A 24,937-nucleotide genomic window follows, 5' to 3' on the forward strand; every position below is an offset into this window, starting at 1 on the left:
CATTTTCAGCCAGACATTCAGGCTTGCCCAAAAAAATAAAACATTGAAAAATAAAACCAATACATTCACGCTTGTCATACAGAGTTGAAATATCTAGTCAATACATTTTGAATTAAATAACATTGCTTTTGAACTTCGGTACTGTAAAGATTTGACACTGCCTTTGGTTAAAGGCAAGTACAAACTAGTAGTAGCTTAGTCATCGCTTTTGCTCAAGAGTGTACACATTCTGAGTGATGCGATACAATGTCATCTTTGGCTTCTTCTCTGGTTAGCTCTCATAGGCTATTGCTGATCACCGTTTTCAAAACTTGTTGTTGCACATCTCGCACTACAAGAGCATTGCCGATTTTGTGCTGATAAAGTCAAACGTGTTTAAAAATATTGGGACGTCTGGGACGGCTCAAAGACAGGATCGGTTGCATCTCTGACCCACTCACATTAAACGCGCGTCGGTGACTGCCGCATACCCCGAGTAGACAACGACATTAAATTATTCTCTGAGTGTGTCAGTCTGTCACATAATAACTCTTTAGATGACAAGATTTGAGCTGGATATCCCAAAGGGGGCGTATTGAGGGCTGGAAGATGGATCGTAGGGGGCATAAGGCAGGCAATGCAGAGCAGGACTGTGAGCAGTACTGAGGCTAGGGCTGTGACGGTCATGGAATTTTGGATCACTGTAATTGGCCAGCCAAATGACTGCGATCTCAGTAATAACCGTTCGAATAGCAACAAAGAAAAAATATAAATAATCACATTTCTTCCCCTCGGCCCTCCATTTGCGCGTTCACGCGTGCCTCCACCATTTGCACAAGTCAAATCATCACATTTTTATTTGTCACATGCTTTTTAAACAATGGGTGCTGACAAACCGTGACATGCAACAATACAGAGAGAATAATAGAAGGATAACACAAGGAATTAGTGTTGTACAGTATACCGGTACTAAGGTAATATCACGGTACCAAAACATCATGATACTTATGATACCTACATTTGAGTACCATTTCATACAACATTTTCGGCCCTACCGATCTAAAGAACACGCTGGCGCCTGTTATAAAATGTTTATAAAGTCAGTTGTTTAAAAGTTCAGTTAATTGTGTAAACAACAGCAACTAGTCTACTGTATGCACCAGTCCAATAATGTCCACTTCACTTTTATGCGCATATCATGTGTGGCAGCTGTGATCAGCCAGCCGCATCCCCCACCAGCACTCACTCATCTGCTTCTCTCTGAACGCTCTTCCTGCACATCTATTCCTCCATCAGTTTTTAAAATCGAATTTAGCCTTGATGGCGAGCGGGGATGGAGACCCTGATCAGTCTTTTGTTGTTACATTTGTTACATTGTATATCATTTCATCCCTGATATCACCAAGAGCACAGGCCAGCCTGAGTATAGGCTTTGCAAGTTGGTTGTCACACAGCAGTGCCAGAGAGGAAAATCAGCTTCATGACAGGCATGCTTTTGCAGCTTTACAGCAAAGAAAACATCTCTACCTCAAACGGTTAAGAAAATTACTCCTATAACCAGCGCTAGCTTTTTTCTTCCTCCGCGATTTCGCGCGCATTTGATAGAATTTCACAAACCATGTCGCGGGCCATTTTAAACTAATCCCGGCCCGCTAATGATTGGTTTGAAAACATACAACGTTCAGTCATGTTACCTAGCAAGCTAACAACCAGGGTACTTTGACAGTAGGTTTAGGCAAATTTGATTGGCGCAGGAAGAAAGGAAAAAGGTCTGCTACTCAAGAGATGTTCTTCAAAGGAAGGATTCATATAGGCCTAACTATATAAAAAAATATTACTGCTTACATTCTGTTTGGTGCCTAAAGTTTTTAAAGTTAGGAGCAGTGTGTGTATGTCTGGGAGAGAGAGGGAGACAGAGAGAGTGTGGGAGGGAGTGTGTGTGTCTGTTAACTGAAGAGTAGGTTTCATGCAGTGGATCCCCTTACTGACATGCAGATAATTATACATACAGTGCCTTCGGAAAGTATTCCGACCCCTTGACATTTTCCACATTTTGTTAAGTTATTCTAAAATGTATTAAACATTTATTGTTTCTCAGCAATCTACACACAATACCCCAGAATGACAAAGCGAAAACAGGTTTAGATTTTTTTGCAAATGTATTAAAAATAAAAAGCAGAGGTACCTTATTTACATAAGTATTCAGACCCTTTGCTTTGGGACTCGAAATTGACCTCAGGTGCATCCTGTTTCCATTGATCATTCTTGAGATGTTTCTAGAACTTAATTGTGGAGTCCACCTGTGGTAAATTAGGTTCATTGGACATAATTTGGAAAGGCGCACACCTGTCTATAAGGTCCCACAGTTGACAGTGCATGTCAGAGCAAATACCAAGCCGTGAGGTCGAAGGAATTGTCCGTAGAGATGGGAGAACCTTCCAGAAGGACAACCATCTCTGCAGCACTCCAGACGTGACACTTGGCATTCAGGCCAAAGAGTTCAATCTTGGTTTCATCAGACCAGAGAATCTTGTTTCTCATGGTCTGAGAATCTTTAGGTGCCTTTTGCCAAACTCCAAGCGGGCTGTCGTGCCTTTTACTGAGGAGTGGCGTCTGTCTGGCCACTCTACCATAAAGGCCTGATTGGTGGAGTGCTGCAGAGATTGTTGTCCTTCTGGAAGGTTCTCCCATCTCCACAGAGGAACTCTGGAGCTCTGTCAGAGTGACCATCGGGATCTTGGTCACCTCCCTGACCAAGGCCCTTCTCTCAGTTTGGCCGGGCGGCCAGCTCTAGGAAGAATCTTGGTGGTTCCAAACTTCTTCCATTTAAGAATGATGGAGGCAACTGTGTTCTTCTCGACACAATCCTGTCTCGGAGCTCTGCGGACAATTCCTTCGACCTCATTACTTGGTTTTTGCTCTGAAATGCACTATCAACTGTGCCTTTCCAAATCATGTCCTAACAATTGAATTTACCACAGTTGGACTCCAATCAAGTTGTAGAAACAGCTCAAGGATGATCAATGTAAACAGGATGCACCTAAGTTCAATTTCGAGTGTCATAGCAAAGGGTCTGAATACGTATAAGGTATTTCTGGTTTTTATTTTTAATACATTAGCAAACATTTCTAAAAACCTGTTTTCGCTGGGTCATTATGGGTTATAGTGTGGACAGTCGTGGTCAAAAGTTTTGAGAATGACACACACATTTATTTTCACAAAGTCTGCTGCCTCAGTTTTTATGATGGCAATTTGCATATACTCCAGAATGTTATTAAGAGTGATCAGATGAATTTGCTATTAATTGCAAAGGCCCTCTTTCCCATGAAAATGAACTTTAATCCCAAAAAAACATTTCCACTGCATTTCAGCCCTGCCACAAAAGGACCAGCTGACATCATGTCAGTGATTCTCTCATTAACACAGGTGAGAGTGTTGACAAGGACAAGGCTGGAGATAACTCTGTCATGCTGATTGAGTTAGAATAACAGACTGGAAGCTTTAAAAGGAGGGTGGTGCTTGAAATCATTGTTCTTCCTCTGTTAACCATGGTTACCTGCAAGGAAACACGTGCTGTCATCATTGCTTTGCACAAAAAGGGCTTCACAGGCAAGGATATTGCTGCTAGTAAGATTGCACCTAAATCAATCATTTATCGGATCATCAAGAACTTCAAAGAGAGAGGTTCAATTGTTGTGAAGAAAGCTTCAGGGCGCCCAAGAAGGTCCAGCAAGCGCCAGGACAGTCTCCTAAAGTTGATTCAGCTGCGGGATCGGAGCACCACCAGTGCAGAACTTGCTCAGGAATGGCAGCAGGCAGGTGTAAGTGCATCTGCACGCACAGTCAGGTGAATAATTTTGGAAGATGGCCTTGTGTCAAGAAGGGCAGCGAGGAAGCCACTTCTCTCCAGGAAAAACATCAGGGACAGACTGATATTCTGCAAAAGGTACAGGGATTGGACTGGGCTGGTAAAGTCATTTTCTCTGATGAATCCCCTTTCCGATTGTTTGGGGCATCCGGAAAAAAGCTTGTCCGGAGAAGACAAGGTGAGCGCTACCATTAGTCCTGTGTCATGCCAACAGTAAAGCATCCTGAGACCATTCATGTGTGGGGTTACTTCTCAGCCAAGGGAGTTGGCTCACTCACAAGTTTGCCTAAGAACACAGCCATGAATAAAGAATGGTACCAACACATCCTCCGAGAGCAACTTCTCCCAACCATCCAAGAACAGTTTGGTGACGAACAATGCCTTTTCCAGCATGATGGAGTACCTTGCCATAAGGCAAAAGTGATAACTAAGTGGCTCGGGGAACAAAACATCGACATTTTGGGTCCATGGCCAGGAAACTCCCCAGACCTTAATCCCATTGAGAACTTGTGGTCGATCCTCAAGAGGCGGGTGGACAAACAAAAACCTACAAATTCTGACAAACTCCAAGCATTGATTATGCAAGAATGGGCTGCCATCAGTCAGGATGTGGCCCAGAAGTTAATTGACAGCATGCCAGGGCGGATTGCAGAGGTCTTGAAAAAGAAGGGTGTTGACTCTTTGCATAAACTTAATGTAATTGTCAATAAAAGCCTTTGATACTCATGGAATGCTTGTAATTATACTTCAGTATACCATAGTAACATCTGACAAAAATATCTAAAAACACTGAAGCAGCAAACTTCGTGAAGACCAATACTTGTCATTCTCAAAACTTTTGACCACGAGGATTCTTATTTTATTTAATCAATTTTAGAATAAGGATGTAATGTAACAATGTGGAAAAAGTGAAGGGGTCTGAATACTTTCCGAATGCAGTGTAAATACAAAAGTATGTGGACACCCATTTAAATTAGTGGATTCGGCTATTTCAGCCACACCCATTGTTGACAGGTGTATAAAATCGAGCACACAGCCATGCAATCTTCATAGACAAACATTGGCAGTGAAATTGTCTTACTGAAGAGCTCAGTGACTTTCAACATGGCTCCGTCAAAGGATGCCACCCCTGACGTTGCCACCAAGTCAATTTGTCAAATTTCTGCCCTGCTAGAGCTGCACCGGTAAACGTCTAGGAGCAACAACGGTGGTAGGCCACACAAGCTCACTGAACGGGATCGCCGAGTGCTGAAGCACGTAGCATGTAAAAATAGTCTGTCCTTGGTTGCAACGCACACTACCGAGTTCCAAACTGCCTATGGAAGCAATGTCAACAGAATAACTGTTTGTCGCACACAAGCCTTAGATCACCATGCGCAATGCCAAGTGTTGGCTGGAGTGGTGTAAAGCTCGCAGCCATTGTACTCTGGAGCAGTGGAAACGCGAATCTCTGGAGTGATGAATCCCGCTTCACCATCTGGCAGTCCGACGGACGAATCTGGGTTTGGCGGATGCCAGGAGAAAGCTACCTGCCTGAATGCATAGTGCCAACTGTAAAGTTTGGTGGAGGAGGAATAATGGTCTGGGGCTGTTTTTCATGGTTCGGGCCCCTTAGTTCCAGTAAAGGGAAATCTTAACGCTACAGCATACAATGACATTCTAGACGATTCTGTGCTTCCAACTTTGTGGCAACAGTTTGGGGAAGGCCCTTTCCTGTATCAACATGACAATGCCTCAGTGCACAAAGTGGGTCCAGAAATGGTTTGTCGAGATCCGTGTGGAAGAACTTGACTGGCCTGCACAGAGCCCTGACCTCAACCCCATTGAACACTTTTGGGATGACTTGGAATGCCGACTGCGAGCCAGGCCTAATCGCCCAACATCAGTGCCCGATCTCACTAATGCTCTTGTGGCAGAATGGAAGCAAGTCCCCGCAGCTATGTTCCAACATCTAGTGGAAAGCCTTCCCAGAAGAGTGGCGGCTGTTATAGCAGCAAAGGGGGAACCAACTCCATATTAATGCCCATGATTTTGGAATTAGATGTTCCATGAGCAGGTATCCACATTCTTTTGGTCATCTGGTGTGCAGTGCCTTGCAAAAGTATTCATCCCCCTTGGTGTTTTTCCTATTTTGTTGCATTACAACCTGTAATTTAAATGGATTTATATTTGGATTTCATGTAATGTACATATATAAAATAGTCCAAATTGGTGAAGTGAAAATAAAAAAATAACTTGTTTCAAAAAATTCTAAAAAATTAATAACGGAAAAGTGATGCGTGCATATGTATTCACCCCCTTTGCTATGAAGCCCCTAAGTAGGATCTGGTGCATCCAATTACCTTAAGAAGTCACATAAGTTAAATAAAGTCCACATGTGTGCAATCTAAGTGTCACATGATCTGTCACATGATCTCAGTATATATACACCTGTTCTGAAAGGCCCCATAGTCTGCAACACCACTAAGCAAGGGGCAACACCAAGCAAGCGGCACCATGACGACCAAGGAGCTCTCCAAACAGGTCAGGGACAAATTTGTGGAGAAGTACAGATCAGGGTTGGGTTAAAAGAAAATATCAGAAACTTTGAACATCCCACAGAGCACCATTAAATCCATTATTAACAAATGTGAGAGGGCCGCCCACCAAAACTCACAGACCAGGCAAGGAGGGCATTAATCAGAGAGGCAACAAAGGAAAGGATGAATAGTTATGCACGCTCAAGTTTTCTGTTTTTTGTCTTGTTTGTTTCACACACAAAAATATTTTGCATCTTCAAAGTGGTATTCATGTTGTGTAAATCAAATGATACAAACCCCAAAAAATTATTCCAGGTTATATGGCAACAAAATAGGAAAAATGCCAAGGGGGGTGAATACTTTCGCAAGGCACTGTATATTCCTCCAGCCAAATCACAGGTAGGCCTTTGCAAATATGTGCAAATTAGCCATTCTATGCAGTATTCTATTATACAGTGTAAAGTTAAATTCAATGTGTTGTATCGAGTAAAAGTGTGAATATCAGTGCCGTTTTTTTGTGTAGCCCATGCACATAACATTTTGAAAATGGGAACAAGCGTCTAGGGGACGGGGGGAACAGGACGCTAGGCCACAGAATTTCCCCCCCAAGGTATCGCGATACTACTCTGTATCGTGATACTTGGCCTGGTATCGTTAGTAAAATATTGGTATTGTGACAACACTACAAGGAATAAATACACAATCAGTAACGATAACTTGGCTATATACACGGGGTACCAGTACTGAGTCAATGTGCAGGGATACAAAGTAATAGAGGTAGATATGTACATATGTGTAGGGGTAAAGTGACTACGCAACAGGTTAGATAATAAGCAGCAGCCTATATGAGTCAAAATAGTTATTGCAAAGGGGGGTCAGTACAGATAGTCTGGGTAGTTATTTGGTTAACTATTTAGCAGTCTTATGGCTTGGGGGGGTAGAAGCTGTTCAGGGTCCTCCTGTTGGTTCCAGGCATCAGTACAGCTTGCCGTGCGGTAGTAGAGAGAACAGTCTATGAGTTGCGTGGCTGGAATCTTTGACAATTCTTTGGGCTTTCTTCTGACACCGCCTGGTATAGAGGTCCTGCGTGGCAGGGAGCTCGGTCCAGGTGATGTACTGGGCTGTACGCACTACCCTCTGTAGCGCATTGTGGTCGAATGCCAAGCAGTTGTCATACCAAGCGGTGATGCAGCCAGTCAAGATGCTCTCAATGGTGCTGTTGTAGAACTTCTTGAGGATCTGGGGGCCGATGCATAATCTTTTCAGCCTCCTGAGGGGGAAGAGGCGTTGTGTGTGTGTGTGGACCATGTTTATTCCTTAGCCATGTGGACACTGAGGGACTTGAAGCTCTTGACCTGCTCCACTATTTCCCCGTCGATGTGGATGGGGGCGTACTCAGCCCTCTGTTTCCTGTAGTCCACAATCAGCTGCTTTGTCTTGCAGATGTTGAGGGAAAGGTTGTCCTGGCACCACACTGCAAGGTCACTGACCCTCTCCCTATAGGCTGTCTCATCCTCGTTGGTGGTCAGGCCTGCAACTGTTGTGTCGTCAGCATACTTAATGATGGTGTTGGACTTGTGCACGAGGGAGTACAGGAGGGGATAAAACATGCACCCCTGACCACCTTGGGGCGGCCCATCAGGAAGTCCAGGATCCAGTTGCAGAGGGAGGTGTTCAGTGGGGTGGGGGATCTGATGATAAAAAGTTCCTAGACGCAGAGTGGATCACTGATTGAGCTGTAAAAGAGCGGCACGAACAAATCTTCCTGGGAGAATCTCAATTGCATATTCCTCCCGTCCTCGCCTCCTTCTCAAAACCCAATGAAGCAGAAGGTCAGAGGGGCGGGACCTCTGGCATTCTCATCCAATTGGTTTTGAGGAGAGAGGACGCGAGGAGTATGCAATTGAGATTCTCCCACTGTGTGCTCACTAACGTTACCTTCTCTGGCGGTTGTGTCATCACGCAACAAACTTTGTTCCTGACCGGGAAATTTGGAATGCAACTCGAGGACAGCAACCGGTGTTCAAAATAATGCTGCGGTTATAGTTGATAAGAAGGAAATTATAGTTGCATGTATGTGTCAATAACGCAAATTATTACACACTAGCTACGTTAGCATCTAAGCTGGCAAGCTAACATTAGCATCCGCCAATGAATAATGGTGTATGTTTCTCATATCGAAATTAATGACTGAACACAAAATGCATCCCTACGTGTCCTACAAATAGAATATCAGAGTTCAGAGCGTGATCTCCGATATGTCATATCAGAATGTTCTTCATTCAATAATATCATGTGTGACAGCTGTGAGCAGCCATCCTCATCCCCTAATCAGCCATTAGTATACTCAGCTGCTTCTCTCCAGACCCCGGGGGGGGGGACATTTTTGGGGTTCTTGTATTGGAATTATACTAAACAATAATATAAATGCCACCTGGACAACTGATGAAACTGTGGGTTTGCACAACTGAAGAATTTCTGCACAAACTCTCTCAATTTCTGCACAAACCGTCTCATGGAAGCTCATGTGTGCTCGTCATCCTCACCAGGGTCTTGACCTGACTGCAGTTCGGCGCCGTAATCGACTTCAGTAGGCAAATGCTCACCTTCGATGGCCACTGGCACGCTGGAGAAGTGTGCTCTTCACGGATGAATCCCGTTTTCAACTGTACCGGGTGTATGGCGTCCTGTGGGCGAGCTGTTTGCTGATGTCAACGTTGTGAACAGAGTGCCCCATGGTGGGGTTATGGTATGGGCAGTCAAACTACGGACAACAAACACAATTGCATTTTATCGATGGCAATTTGAATGCACAGAGATGCCATGACGAGATCCTGATGCCCATTGTCGTGCCATGTATCCGCCACTATCACCTCATGTTTCTGCATGGTAAAGCACGGCCCCATGTCGCAAGGATCTGTACACAATTCCTGGAAGCTGAATGTCCCAGCTCTTCCATGGCCTGCATACTGCACTTTATCAGCAGAATGGACAGTGCCCTACACACTAAAGAAAGGCTGTTTTGGTAATGAATATAGGCTACAAGATGGATAGGCTGTTTGTAATAGGTGAATTACCCTATGTGAATGCAGATGTACACCCAGCTGTCTTACCAAAATAGTGCAAACTAAATGCTGATAGTGGTAGCATAGTTATGCATGCAAACAAAAATACTGAATAGCAGTTTGGCTTAAAATACTGACACAACTGCGAATGCAAATGAATGAATTCAAACAGAACAAAACGGCGGTACCAAGTTAAGCCTAGTAAACAAAATATCACATCGATAAAGGCATGACACAATATTTAGGCTATATATTAAACAAATGCAGTAAACAAAAGGTGAATGGCGATTCAAATAACCAAAACAGCCGGCCAGTAGGCCTGTTTCAGACATGGAAAATCACTCATGAGCACAGCAACACGTTGTGATATGGCACAATACACTTCTGGGGATTCATTTCAACCCACGTAATCAATTAAGCAATGGCAGCCTACCATAAACATGTTTCCAGAGAATTGAGATTGTTCAAATATGTACTTGTTATTCTCTGAAAATATGCAATTTTAAATGAACATCAACATTTTGGACCCTCACCAGTTTGCATCCCTTGATATGATTGTCATGGGTCTCTGGTGTGTAATGTTAACTGACTTGTCTGAAAGGACCCGTATATATCCGAACGCGACTTCTGCAGTAGAGAGAGAGAGTAATTGTATAATTTACGCATGACTCTCTTCATCCGTAACTGTCGGTTACATACAGTTGAAGTCGGAAGTTTACCTTAGCCAAATACATTTAAACTCAGTTTTTCAAAATTCCTGACATTTAATCCTAGAAAAAATTCCCTGTCTTAGGTCAGTTAGGATCACCACTTTATTTTAAGAATTTGAAATGTCAGAATAATAGTAGAGAGTGATTTATTTCAGCTTTTATTTCTTTCATCACATTCCCAGTGGGTCAGAAGTTTACATACACTCAATTAGTATTTGGTAGCATTGCCTTTAAATTGTTTAACTTGGGTCAAACGTTTCGGGTAGCCTTCCACAAGCTTCCCACAATAAGTTGGGTGAATTTTGGCCCATTCCTCCTGACAGAGCTGGTGTAACTGAGTCAGGTTTGTAGGCCTCCTTGCTCGCACAGTCTTTTTCAGTTCTGCCCACACATTTTCTATAGGCTTGAGGTCAGGGCATTGTGATGGCCACTCCAATACCTTGACTTTGTTGTGCTTAAGCCATTTTGCCACAACTTTGGAAGTATGCTTGGGGTAATTGTCCATTTGGAAGACCCATTTGCGACCGAGCTTTAACTTCCTGACTGATGTCTTGAGATGTTGCTTCAATATATCCACATAATTTTCCTTCCTCATGATGCCATCTATTTTGTGAAGTGCACCAGTCCCTCCTGCAGCAAAGCACCCCCACAGCATGATGCTGCCACCCCCGTGGTTCACGGTTGGGATGGTGTTCTTCGGCTTGCAAGAACCCCCCTTTTCCTCCAAACATAACGATGGTCATTATGGCCAAACAGTTCTATTTTTGTTTAATCAGACCAGAGGACATTTCTCCAAAAAGTACGATCTTTGTCCCCATGTGCAGTTGCAAACCGTAGTCTGGCTTTTTTATGGTGGTTTTGGAGCAGTGGCTTCTTCCTTGCTGAGCGGCCTTTCAGGTTATGTCGATTTAGGACTCATTTTACTGTGGATATAGATACTTTTGTACCTGTTTCCTCCAGCATCCTCACAATGTCCTTTGCTGTTGTTCTGGGATTGATTTGCACTTTTCGCACCAAAGTACGTTCATCTCTAGGAGACAGAACGTGTCTCCTTCCTGAGTGGTATGATGGCTGCGTGGTCCCATGGTGTTTATACTTGCATACTATTGTTTGTACAGATGAACGTGGTACCTTCAGGTGTTTGGAAATTGCTCCCAAGGATGAACCAGACTTGTGGAGGTCTAAAAACAAATGTCTGAAGTCTTGGCTGATTTCTTTTGATTTTCCAATGATGTCAAGCAAAGAGGCTCTGAGTTTGAAGGTAGGCCTTGAAATACATCCACAGGTACACCTCCAATTGACTCAAATGATGTCAATTAGCCTATCAGAAGCTTCTAAAGCCATGACATCGTTTTCTGGAATTTTCCAAGCTATTTAAAGGCACTGTCAACTTAGTGTATGTAAACTTCTGACCCACTGGAATTGTGATACAGTGAATTATAAGTGAAATAATCTGTCTGTAAACAGTTGTTGGAAAAATTACTTGTCATGCACAAAGTAGATGTCCTAACCGACTTGCCAAAACTATAGTTTGTTAACAAGAAATGTGTGGAGTGGTTGAAAAACGAGTTTTAATGACTCCAACCTAAGTGTATGTAAACTTCCGACTTCAACTGTAGTTATATGGTAATTGTGCCAGCCCTAACTGAGGCCTAGTAGATGGTAGGAATGGTGCATTATGAATGCTGAAGTCTTGTAAGTGTACAGTTCTGTAATATGAATAATCTGGGCCTAGGGTTACAAGCTATAGGAGTGCTGCATTCTGATTGATGTGACCTTGGGATATACACACACAGTACAGTGCTGCAGTCTGCCAGGCCAGAGGACTGAATGTTGAAGGCTTGGCAGTGGCATTGGGGCAGGTTGCCAAGGTCTATGGCAGGGTGCCAGTGTCCCTATAGCCTGCCCTGTGGTCCCACTCACAGGACCCATTCACACTCACACACATACACACAGAACCGCCTGTCTCAGCTTTATGGGGCTAGAAAAGCCAGTCACCTCTCTCCAGTCACCAGTACCACCAACTCTTGGAGAACTGGGTCATGTTCAATAGAGCACTTCAATAGAGGGGTGGTTCAGTGCTCAGACCACAAGAACGGAGAATGCGATGAGGCATACTTAGGCCAAATGTGTCCACCATATTTTATTGTAGATTGATACATCATAATACTGTGGTGTGTTTTGTGATATGGTGATGCTGATGGTTCTCTGCCCTTCCCCTCCCCAGACAAAGCTCTGAAGGACAGCCTGGACCGGGTGCTGCTAAGCGGGTACTTTGACAAAGCCCAGTCCCACCAGAATGGAGTGTGTGAGGAGGAGGAGGAGGAGGAGGATGATGAGGAGCAGTTTGAGGCCGTAGTGGAGTCGGCAGAGGAGCAGACCGTCGACCCAGGTCAAAATCTTTGACATTGACGTTAGATGTGCACTTTTGAGTTATAAATGGAAAAAGCTATACATATTCTGATAGCTGAACTGGTCACGTTCCTTTGCCATTCTAAGAAATGTGCAAAAAAAAATTGGGAAAACGACGAACCAATACCAATATAGCTGTTAGCGAAAGTACACGTACGTTTGTGAATTTGTAAGCAAGTTGTAGGCAATACAAATATAGTCAGCTTAAGTTAATTTGTAAGCAATACAAAATGTTAACTGTTCGCTCCTTAAAGTTGTACGTTTTTTGCTGTATTGTTGTTTTTTTACCACCATTACAAGTTTCCCAATTGCGACAATAAAGATGTTGATTGATTGAACATCTTTTGTCCTGCATTCTGAAAGTTATTTCTCTCTTCACAGAGGGTGAAATAGTTGAAGAGTACATAGAGCCAATTAAGGTGGAGGCTACAGAGGTGAGAGGACTTACTATCCTGGGTCAGGTTCATTAAGGCAATGTTTTACTACATTTTGCAATGGAAATGAAAATGAGTGCTTCCAGTTGGACAAATTCAGATAATGCATACCTGTTTCGGCAGTTTTCTTCGATTTCCTACCTACTGAACACTACCCTGTTAATTCAGTTGTTATCACATCTCGGCTGCTTTGTGACTGTGGCCATCTTGTGTTTGTGTTTCAGTTCGTAAACAGGCAGTTCATTCCAGACACCACGTACAGCAGCAGTGACGAGCAAGGAGACAAGTGGACCACAGAAACAGAGGTATGATGCTCAGTGTCTTACACATTTCTGACACAAATAATGGTAGGGCTGTCCCAGACAAAATAAATCTTGGTCTACAGAGTCATGTTCTTTCGACCAATCGAAATGTTAAAATGTGTATTTTTTCATATATAGACTCATCCTATGTATTTTAATCAAATCAACTATATGCACTAAGCTTGTCTGATGCTTTAAGCGCACTGTTTGATATAATTAAGACACACAAATGACTAGAGTCCAACCGCAATTGATTTAATTGGGCCGGGCTCAGACTTGCTGTGTAAAAAAAAATAAAAAATGACAGCGTGTGACTGTGACTAGCACCCGTTGTCTCTGTCTCCTCCCTGCTGCAGCGACCACCACAGAACAGTGTTTATCACGCTGTCTGTGTTGCTGAAGCTGCAACATAATTACAGCCATATCTGACTGAAAAGTTCTGTTACCGAAATCCTTCATTTTGTTTCGGAAAACATTCCCTATTCCCTCAACCCTTGCTCTCTTGACGTGACGTATGCATCGCATGCACGTGACCAATAGGGCCTGACCTATAGCCTATCATAATTGTGTCAATAAATTGGTTATAACAAACTCTGAACATAACACACAGCAAAATGGATGCAGAGGACGTGATAAATAAACTCGAAACGGGGGAATGTTTACTGGTTGTTCAGGAGGTAAAGGGGAAGTCAGATGTGTGGAATAAATTTGACAAGTTGTGGAAAATCCTAGCGATCAAGAAAAATAAGGTAAGGAGCAAGCGTGTGTGCATATTATGTGTGCCAAACAGGTGCTGTTAAATCGATATTGTAATCTTTCTGACCGTTTGGAACAACAACACTAAATAAATTATAAGCGTACCAGAGAATCTGTTATTATTACAGCAAAGACTAAAAACAGTCGCATTCATTCCTGAATGCAATTTTACAAAATGGAACGGTTTATTTATTGTTTTACGCTAATTATTAAATTGTCGCTTTATTTGCATTTCAAATCTTGAATGACTCGTATGCTGTGTGATGACATGAACGAATGATTGATTGATACAGTATCCTGTATAACTATTAAAAATATAGGCCCAAGTAAGTTACGGTATTAAGACTAAAGAGGATGCGTTCTTAGGCCTACAGCTCGATGGTGGTTATACAAGGCTGCTATACTAAGTCTACTAATTATAATGACATTACTTATTATTAGAATGACAATAATACTAATACTAACAATAAGGAGATCAAGAAAAATAAGGGTTTTATTATTATTGTTATTGTTATTATTATTATTATTATAAATATTCTTCTTCTGACAATTTGAAACAGTGTAATCAACACTAGATAAATGATCAATAATACCATAGGCTGTTCTAACGAAAAAAAAGTGTAAAGCCTTCATTACAGCACAGCAAAGATTTAAAAACAGCCGAATTTGTGAAGTTGTTTATTCGACAGGTTGTGGTTGCATGAGGTTTGGTGCTCATGGAAATCAGTAGGCTATTAAACAAACACTCACAGGCAACAGAAGCAGGATCTGTCTTATTTCTGTAGATATATATGGGTGATTTATAAAGCCAGGCACATTTAACAGTTAGGCTATTGATTATAGACCTAATTTAAGTTGGTTTCCTATCTCCCCACTTTTCTAAGACAATTAAGGCAAGGGCAGAGGAGATCTTAGTCGCGCAATTTTACATCTGAGATGTTTGCTGTAGTATTTCTCAATGAAAGAAATGTGTGCCTGAACAGCCGAACAAAATACCTTAAGGAAGTCCAAAATGAACAAAAACATCACAAAATGTCGTCATAATATATGCATGAACCCTTCCGAACTGTTTTGGCTGGGAAGCATGCGGACGCCTTTAGCCGTTGGGTTTGCCGCTTCTCAGTGGACGCTATCCACTTCATTTTCGAACGCTTTTAAAACACAGAAGCCAAATGCGGAAACTATGGATGCAACTTCCTCCGCGCTTGTGCATTATCATAAGAGCCAATTTATGCTTGATCCGAAAATGTGGTCGGAGGCGCCGTATGGATGGTGTGTGATGCAATTGCGGCGCCTCCGGAAGCACGCAGAGGCCAAATTTGAGCTTTGTACCACATCGCCTTGCGCCTCTCAAATTTTTCCACAATGTGGAGCTTCGCATTGACATGATTGGTTGACGGTAGGTGAGGGCGGGAGGTCCTGTATAAACACAAACTCACTTCCTTGACAACTTCCTTCACAACAGCTCTGCGCTGCTCGGTGAAGAGCAAGAAGTATAAATGCCCTGACTTCTGCAGAGGCCATATCACCATAAATGCTGCACGGCCATTGCAGACATCGGATTGACCTTGCAGCGACTTAAATTCATATTTGTGACACTAGAAATCCCTGCTTTAGCATGTTTCTGTTAGCCGATACATCCTGACAAAATACACACTTTTACTGGCCTGCTAATGTGCCTAGGACCTCATAACTGTTGTGTAAATTTAACACTAAATATCTGCCTGTGCCATTTCTGAAAAGACTGGTCACGCACAAAAATATTGGGATTTATAAGCATACGCATGTTTCACATTATAAATCGGATGTCGTAAAACTGTGTGCGCGGGAACGAGCATTACAACTCCGCCTGAAAAATGCCCATCATTCACCATTTATGGTGACAACACCCATATTTGTTGTATACTTTGGAAGTATTGGAATTAGGCCAAGACAGTATCTAAAGGAAATGGGAATGGTGAACTTGATCAAATGTCTGGAGGTGTTGGAAGAATGTTTTCTTTTGCAGTGACATTTGCTGTATCGGACTGTTTCTGAAAGACAAAAAACAATTGCAAATTGTAAACAGATCGTTTGAATGCAATAATGTTTTGCATTCACTTTTTCCCCATACCTTAAATATGCTGCACTGGCCGTGAATTCTGAAATATTTGTTTAACTACAGTAGGCCTACTTACAGTGGTAGCCTACACACTTCAATGCAAAAGATCAACTGTCTGTTCGCCTGTTAAATTCTACTCTGTTATAAACCGTGCTCCATGTCGCATGCATAGAGCAAAAACATGAAATTATAATAGCCAATCTAATAGGTCCAATTAAATGAGAGATGTGCATGGTAATTTGTTGTATGGCTACTTTGGGAATATTAACTCATCATGGCCAGAAAAGGTGAGGAATTTATTCTGCAATGGTAATATAAGATGTATTGTTTATAAATGAAATATTGTGTACCCGAACGTCAATGGAAAAGGTGAAACCGTCTGTTCTACCGTTAAACTGCACTTCGGATCAGATCGCATAGAGCAAAATAGGCTACTTGAAATAGCTTATCTATTTACTACTGTGAAGTGGGTCCAATTAAATGAGAGATGGGACAAATGGTAGCATATCCTAACTTGTTGTAGGCCTATAGTTTCATAGATAGGCTATTTCGCAAGTGCTATTAGCATATCAGTCAGAAAAGGTGATTAATGTATTCTGCAATAATCATGGAAATGAAATAAAGAATACAATTATTTTAGAATGCAAAGATTTTCACTCTTCTCACTAACGGCAAATGATTGCATCTCGTTATTATATTTAGCTAGCCCTACCAGTTTAAAAAAAAAAATATGAACAATTGTCATCATATATTCCCCATTTGCACAAGGCTACTACTAGGCTACTTTTAGTGGCCTCATTGATAAATGTTGCATACAAACAAAATACGCCCCATCTTTGGCCAGTTTTCACGCCAAAGTTGGCATTTATAAAAACTGAACTTGACATGAGAATGTGCTTAGCTTCCCGCAAACTTTTGACAATTTCTAGTGGTTGAAGTATTGCATTGCAAGTAGACTAGTATTTTGTGCAAATGGGGGATATGATGACAAGCTTAATGTAAAAGGTAAATGTAATAACAAGATACAATCATTTGCCGTTATTGAGAAGATGGAAGATACATTTGTTTTGCATCCTAAAATAGTTAGAAATAGGCATCTATTTCATTTCCATGATCATTGCAGAATAAATTCCTCAACTTTTCATACTCGCGAAGTAACCTATAGGCCTACAACGTCACATCTCTCATTTAATTGGACCCACTTTACAGTAGTAAATAAACTACTTCAAGTATTTTGCTCTGCGATCTGATCCGGAGCGCAGTTTAACGGTAGAACAGACGGTTCACCTTTTCCATTTTTTTTTTTTTTTTACTGAAGAGCCTATGCCTGAATAGCCTACTGTAATTTCAGATGTCTCAAGTAAACAATGTTTTATTCATAAACGATGTATAAAACATTTTCATAACCATAGAATAAACTCACCACCTGTTCTGTACATGATGGGTTTGTATTCCCGAAGAAGCTTTAGCCTACAACCAATTACCATGCTCATTTAATTGGGCCAATTAGATATGCTATTAGGAGCCTATTTTGCTTTATGCTTCCGAAAGGGAGCGCAGTTTATAATATAGGCCTACAGTAGAATTTAGCAGATGAACAGACAGTTGATATTTTACTATGAAGTGTGTAGGCTACTACTGTATTTAGTTTAGTAGACATACTACTAGACAATGTTTCAAAGTTGATGGGTAGAGCAGCATATTTAATTACGGGAAAATGTTAACGCAAAACATTATTGAATTCAAACGGTATGTTTACAGGTCTACAACAATTTGCAATCGTTTTTTTTCTTTCAGAAACTGTCAGATACAGCAAATGTCACTGTAAAAGTTTAAAACATTGTGCCAACACCCCCAGAGGCATTTTGATCAAGTTCACCATTGCTATGTCTTTTAGAAACGGCCTTGGCCTAATTCCAATACTTCCAAAGTATACAGCAAATAAGGGCTTTATTGTCACCATAAAAGGTGAATGATGAGGCGTTTTAATGCTCGTTCACGCATGCACAGTTTCAGGACGGGTCTGATTTTATAACGGGAAACATGCCTTGTTTATAAATCCCTATTTTTGTAAGTGCGCAGTCTTTTTAGAAATGGTGCATGTAGATATTTAGTGTGAAATGTATGCAACAGTTACGAGGCCCCTGCCTCGGTTATTCCTCTTAAATCTTGTGGAGCCCCAGGAAAAGCCAGACTACAAAAGCTTGTTGCACACTTATTTCCTTAACTAATAGCCTATTGAAGGAGAGATGCATGCTTGCTCTAGCTTGCTGAATGTAAAATATGCTAAACGCTACAGCATTAAAAAACAGGCTTGGAGTTGAAAAGGAGAAGCCCATTTTTTCCTATAGTAAGCCTACCTTAACACTGATAGGCTACATCTTGACAAAATACACAATATGAGTGGCCTGCGTATGTACCTTTCTGGACCTTCTAACCTGTCCAGTAGATACAAACTGATCCAAATGGTTGCATAATCAGGCCTAGGCTGTATGCAGTTATTTCGGCATGAACCCAGAAAAAAAAACAGGCAGTTTCAGCGGTTATTCAAATAAGCCTACATCACTGCAGTTTACAGCCTATAAACAATAATTGTGTACTCACTTGATAACAATAATACATTCCTCATTGCACTGTTGTTGTAGCCCAGGTGGTATAATTTTGTCTAAAAACGTAGGCCTAAGCCTAATCAATAGCGGAGCTTTGCGTGCCTGGGGACCACAGAGTGCATCCTGGAGCAACGCACATATCTGCCATTTCTTAACTTTTCTCTTTATTTCACTTTGACAGGTAAATATTTAACCTATCCCTAATATTTAGCTAATGAATAGCCTAATATCTAGCTAATATTTACAGTGCCTTCGTTAAGTATTCATACACCTTGACTTATTCCACATTTTGTTGTTACAGCCTGAATTCAAAATGGATGACATTTTCTCACCTCTCATCTACACACAATACAAAGTGAAAACATGTTTTTAGACATTTGTACAAATGTATTGCAAATTAAATACAGAAATATCTAATGTACATAAGTATTCACACCCCTGAGTCAATACTTTGTTGAAGCACCTTTGGCTGCGATTACAGCTTTGAGTCGTCTTGGGTATGTCCATATTTGCACACATTTCTAAAAACATGTTTTAACTTTGTCATTATGGGGTATTGTGTGTAGATGGGCGAGAACCCCCCAATGTAATTTTGAATTCAGGCTGTAACACAACAAAATGTGGATTAAGTCAAGGGGTATGCACACTTTCTGAAGGCACTGTATACATTTAATCAAATTGGCTAGTACACACACCAAAACGTTTCAAATGTTTAAATCAAAAAGCTATTGCACAGAAAAATGTGTTCTCCGAAATAGGTCATTCATCTTCTCGTAAAATCTCAGGAAAAGCTATAAGCTACAACATTTATTTTGATAGGCTATTAAGTGTAGTATAAAAAACTATTTTGGGAAAGAAGCAGGCTTGATCTAGCTAATTGCTGAATGTAAAACAGGCCAACTGCATAGGCAAAATTAACTGTCGGGGAAAGTTGAGGAGAGAGTGCGTTTGCGTGATCACTTTTGGCCGGTTATGATAACATTGTTGCACTGATGCATCGCAAATAGATGCACAGGACAGACATGGCTATGAGCACAGTGAAAAAGAAGACCCAAATTAATTGATAACCATTAGAAGAATGGAAATCACTTGAGCAACGAGGCATTGAAATCCTGTAACAGATGTGCAGGCTAAACTGCGTTGTTGAATTGCTACATTTTATTATTTTTAACTAGGCCTACATGTACATTGAACACAGGAGATTGGTGGCACCTTAATTGGGAAGGAAGGGCTCGTGGTAATGGCTGGAGCTGAATCAGTTGAATGGTATCAAATACATCAAACACATGGTTTCCCTGAAAAGCACTGAATGGTCTGGCGTTACCACCTTATTATAACAGGCCTACAGCGTGCTGTAGGATGCGTTGATCAGTTGATTGACAGGTGTAGGACTGTAGAACGATCAACCTTCCTCTAGTGTGGATGCTCACCAACTTTTTATAAAAATATGTAATTGGTTGCTTGATTTTTATTTTTACTTAAAAAACACCAAAAACTACAAATAAGTGGAACTCTTAAAAAGAGTGGAACCCTTGCTCTCCTAATATAAAGTCAAACCCTCTCCACCCCTTTCCTCTCCCTTTTTTTTTATTCTCTCTCCCTTCTGTCTCCTCCCCACTCTCTTCTCTCCCCTCCCCTATTTTGTCTCCTCACCGCTCCTCCCTTCCTTTCCACTCCCCTCAATTTCTCTCCTTTCTCGTCTCCTGAAAAATAAAAAAATAGTCTGCAGATGGATATGTTAGACCTACCCCCTATGCACTTTTATACAACGGGTGGGTCTAATCCTGAATGCTGATTGGTTAAAACCGCATTCCAGTCGGTGTCTATTCCACAAGTTACCACCGGCTAAATCTATGACGTTAAAATGCCTATTTACTCTGTTCCATCTGACTGCGCAATCAACGGTCTCATCAGCCCAGCCAGGCTATTTATAAACTTGATCTCCACTAAAAACCATCTAGACATTATCTCACATTTCTTTTAGACAAACATTTAGTTTTAAACAGCGGAGATTTGTATAAACCTTGCTGTCTGTCTCTCCGACATTTGCAACATTGTTTCAATATTCAAATTCGATCTCCAGCTGTCCCATAGTAATGAACGTGTCAGGACAAGACAGACAGGCAGGCAGCTTTTCTCAGCCAGTCGAAATCATGATTCAGCTGTCATCATTTTGATGGATGTATACAAAGAAATGTCAATTGAAAAAAGATCAATTGAAACGAAGTGCAGCTACGCTAGTTTTCAGTCTTTCCAGCTTCAGTTTGAAGTAAATTTGTTAGCTGTGTTGTTGGCTAGCTCCTCTGAACAACAGTGTCCTGACGAGAGCAAATGTTATATGCCAGGCGAAATCGCGGCTCATTAGCTCATTGTTGTGGATGCATCCAAATAAATGTCACTAGAAAACAGCTTACTGTTATTCTAAGTTAGCCGTAGTTGGCTAGCTAGCAAGCAAGGGATAAGAACGTTGCCAGCCAGTATGGCAATGGAACATTTAAAACGAACGACTGGGTCGCGTCTCTGACAACCGAATGAACGACCAGTCGGCTTGGGTAGCAACCCTAGATTTGTGTCGGGAATATATCTTGTGTAAGGATGAAATAGTATGAATAAATTCATCAAAATAACGTTTTTAATGAAAATATGTCAATCATTATTTGAATATGTTGGTAACCCGTTGTATAAAAGTGATAATGCCCTTGAAGCCAGTGTTTGGAGGATATATTGGCACGTGCCAATATATCCTCCAAACACCGGCTTCAAGGGCATCATCACTTAAGTGGAGATGTTTGGCTAGGCGTACCATTTGTTTGATTGGTTAGTATTTTCAGAGTTTCCCACTTGTTTTGAACACAGCAATATGATGTGCAAGTGCATTTTACTTCCGTATCTCTTGCTTTGTAGGCTAAGAATGTGCCTCAAATCTACATTGTCAAAGTCACGAAAACACGGCCATTTAAGATATGAACATTAAGAACACCTCTTTCCATGACAGACTGAACAGGTGAATCCAGGTGAAATCTATGATCCCTTATTGATGTCAGTTGTTAAATCCACTTCAATCAGTGTAGATGAAGGGGAGGAGACCGGTTAAAGAATAATTGTTAAGCCTTGAGACTATTGAGACTTCGATTGTGCATGTGTGCCATTCAGAGGGTGAATGGGCAAGACAAAAGATTGAAGTGCCTTTGAACAGGGTATGGTAGTAAGTGCCAGGCGCACCGGTTTGTGTCAAGAACTGCAACGCTGCTGGGTTTTTCACACTCAACAGTTTCCCGTGTGTATCAAGAATGGTCCACCACCCAAAGGACATCCAGCCAACTTGACACAACTGTGGGAAGCATTGGAGTCAACATGGGCCAGCATCCAAGTGGAATGCTTTTGACGCTTAGTAGAGTCTATGCCCCGACGAATTGAGGCTGTTCTGATGGCAAAATCGGGGGTGCAACTCAGTATTAGGAAGGTGTTCTTAATGTTTTGTACACTCAGTGTATATTAAATTGTATGCGTGTTTCCGAGTGAATTAACATACCATATGCCGGTTTTCAACGTATTTGACGGCATGAAGAAGCACGAAGCCGAAAAGTTTAAAAGAACTACACACATGAACTATAAACAAATGAATGCCTTTTTTTTTTTGCATTTTAAAGTATTGGCTGGCAACGTTCAGTAAAAAAGAAAACGGCATCATCTAATATAAAACTCGTCAAACGGCCTGTAAGTCCACAGCTCGAAGCAGGCATGCTTCGGCATGCGATCAAAGCAGCAGGAGATGCAGTCCAAATGAGATTTTTCTAACTTTAGGCAACGTCTTACTTCTTGAACGTAAAATATTTTGATAAAAGGCATCGGGTATGACTAAATCAATACACGAATACGAATATAATTTTATATACATCTTAAATTACCATATTTTTATGAATTTGATATAATCTTCAAGTCTAGTCAAGAGATTATGGGACTGGGTACTGAAGGGTACTTTCATAGGGTATACAGCCTCTGGCCTTGCCTCTTGCTCCTCCCCCTCAGGTGGTGAGTGTCATCCAGCAACAGCCTGTACAGTCAGCCCCTCCCCCCATCGCCTTGGAGACCCACCCCCTGAACGTGGCCACACCCACAGTCACACCCCCGGTGGTCAGGAAGCAGGTGGTCCAGGACCTCTTGTCACAGATGCAGGGGCCTTACAACTTCATGCAGGTGAGGATTCGACCCACCACCTTCTTCAAGACTGTTAGCCCACTGAGCTAAGGCATTAGCTGTGGTTGGTGTGACTGTGGTGCAGGCATGTGCAATGGGGTGGTTTGGACCTGAATACTTGGCATTTGGTCCAAGCTAATGCCTAGGCTTTAGCTCAGCAGGTAAACACAGTCTTGTGGCTTATAGGAGACTGTGGCTTTGAACCTCAGACAGTCAGTCACATATTCAGCATAGTGCCATAATAACCTTGTTTGCTTCCCTGAGGAACAATGCATTTTGAGGAGTTGTCAGAAGATCAAGGAATCAAAGATGTGAGGAATAAAGGAAAGAGTTTTGTTATTCAGCCATAACACTGTTTTCTACTTCCTCCCTCAGGACTCTATGCTGGAGTTTGATGGCCAGCTCATTGACCCAGCCATCGTGTCAGCCCAGCCCATGAAGCCTGCAGCTCAGAACATGGACCTTCCTCAGTTGGGCTGTCCCCCAGTCCACCCAAAATCACGCCTCTCACCACACAACACCGTCCCGGTACAGCCTGAGCCCATGCAAGTGAGTGCTGGTGTTATTAGAGGATGATGGCAGGGTATCCTTTTAATAACATAACGTTGGCCCTGTTGAAATACTTTGAAAATGCACCCTTCATTCCTTTAAGTAATCACTGATATGACTTGTCTGGATTGGCCAAAAGTATTTAGAGGAACCCTTTATCACTTACCCAATCATTTTAGATTAGTGATCACTCCAATGAGGTGAGGTCAGAGGATGCATTTTATCTATTTTAAATAGGGTACTTCTCTATGGTGAAGAGGTTAGGAATCTTGATGTCTGAATGAGTCCTCTCCTTCATCCCCAGGTTCCCATGGTGTCCCCCACGCCTGAGTCATACTCCACGCCGTGCCCCATGTTCCAGTCATCACACACGCCAGAACCACGCCCACATGCAGACTCCATCGACACCATCCAGGTAAAAAATTATAAAAGTATAATACATGCCACTTAACAAACACTTTTATCCATTAGACAGCAACTTGCAGTTGACTTGCTAGCAACTTTTAAGTTGTGGGTTAAATTCCCACAGTGATCATATACACACACAAAAAAAAATATGGACTCACTGTGGGAATTGAACCCACAACTTTGGCGTTACTAGCGCCACACTCTTATCAACGGAGTACAGGACCACTGTATCTGATGGTACTCTTCCCCTCTCCCCAGGCGTCCATGTCCCTGTCGTCAGAGCAGCAGCAGCAGCAGCCCCTTCCGTCCTCGGCCCTCCCCCCTGCCTCCTCTCAGACCCAGCAGCAGGTCTTCCAGCCTGTCAACATCTCCAAACCCCCACACAGCTCCGGCATCAATGTCAATGCAGCACCATTCCAGTCCATGCAAACAGTAAGGCCTTAGTCAAAAACGCAAACACAGTCTCTCTCACACACAGACACAGAGTAAGGCCTTAGTGGGGTCATTGGAAGACACACACCTGGGGACAGATATGGGTCGTGTTCCTATGCTTAGACGTTGCTGAAGCCTGACAGATCTTACAATGCCTGGATAGGTATTTTTAAGTATCAGCTAACCACATACAGTACCAGTCAAAAGTTTGGACGCCTACTCATTCAAGCGTTTTTCTTTATTTTTACTATTTTCTTCATTGTAGTATAATAGTGAAGACATCAAAACTATGAAATAACACATATGGAATCATGTAGTAACCAAAAAAGTGTTAAACAAATCAAAATATATTTTATGTTTTAGATTCTTCAAAGTAGACACTTGGCATTCTTTCAACCAGCTTCATGAGGTGGTCTCCTGGAATGCTTTTCCAACAGTCTTGAAGGAGTTTCCACATATGCTGAGCACTTGTTGGCTGCTTTTCCTTCACTCTGCGGTCAAACTCATCCCAAACCATCTCAATTGGGTTGAGGTCGGGGGATTGTGGAGGCCAGGTCATTTGATGCAGCACTCCATCACTCTCGATCTTGGTCAAA

The 24,937-nt window shown here is 41.9% G+C and overlaps 1 protein-coding gene across 3 annotated transcripts in view; it reads left to right on the forward strand.

Annotated features, from left to right (window-relative positions):
• caprin1b (cell cycle associated protein 1b) overlaps positions 1-24,937 on the forward strand; it is a 46,547-nt gene that overhangs the window by 17,766 nt on the left and 3,844 nt on the right. The window contains exons 7-13 of one of the 3 annotated variants that reach the window (XM_041869083.2): positions 12,369-12,533; positions 12,935-12,987; positions 13,212-13,292; positions 22,752-22,952; positions 23,328-23,501; positions 23,806-23,916; positions 24,168-24,341. In XM_041869083.2, the coding sequence (XP_041725017.1) occupies positions 12,369-12,533; positions 12,935-12,987; positions 13,212-13,292; positions 22,752-22,952; positions 23,328-23,501; positions 23,806-23,916; positions 24,168-24,341 (959 nt within the window). The remainder of the gene's footprint in view (positions 1-12,368; positions 12,534-12,934; positions 12,988-13,211; positions 13,293-22,751; positions 22,953-23,327; positions 23,502-23,805; positions 23,917-24,167; positions 24,342-24,937) is intronic. The other 2 variants (XM_041869084.2, XM_041869085.2) reach the window with 2 other exon arrangements.

The sequence above is a fragment of the Coregonus clupeaformis genome, chromosome 11 (genome assembly GCF_020615455.1).
Source record: "Coregonus clupeaformis isolate EN_2021a chromosome 11, ASM2061545v1, whole genome shotgun sequence".
In the NCBI taxonomy this organism is placed as follows: Eukaryota; Metazoa; Chordata; class Actinopteri; order Salmoniformes; family Salmonidae; genus Coregonus; species Coregonus clupeaformis.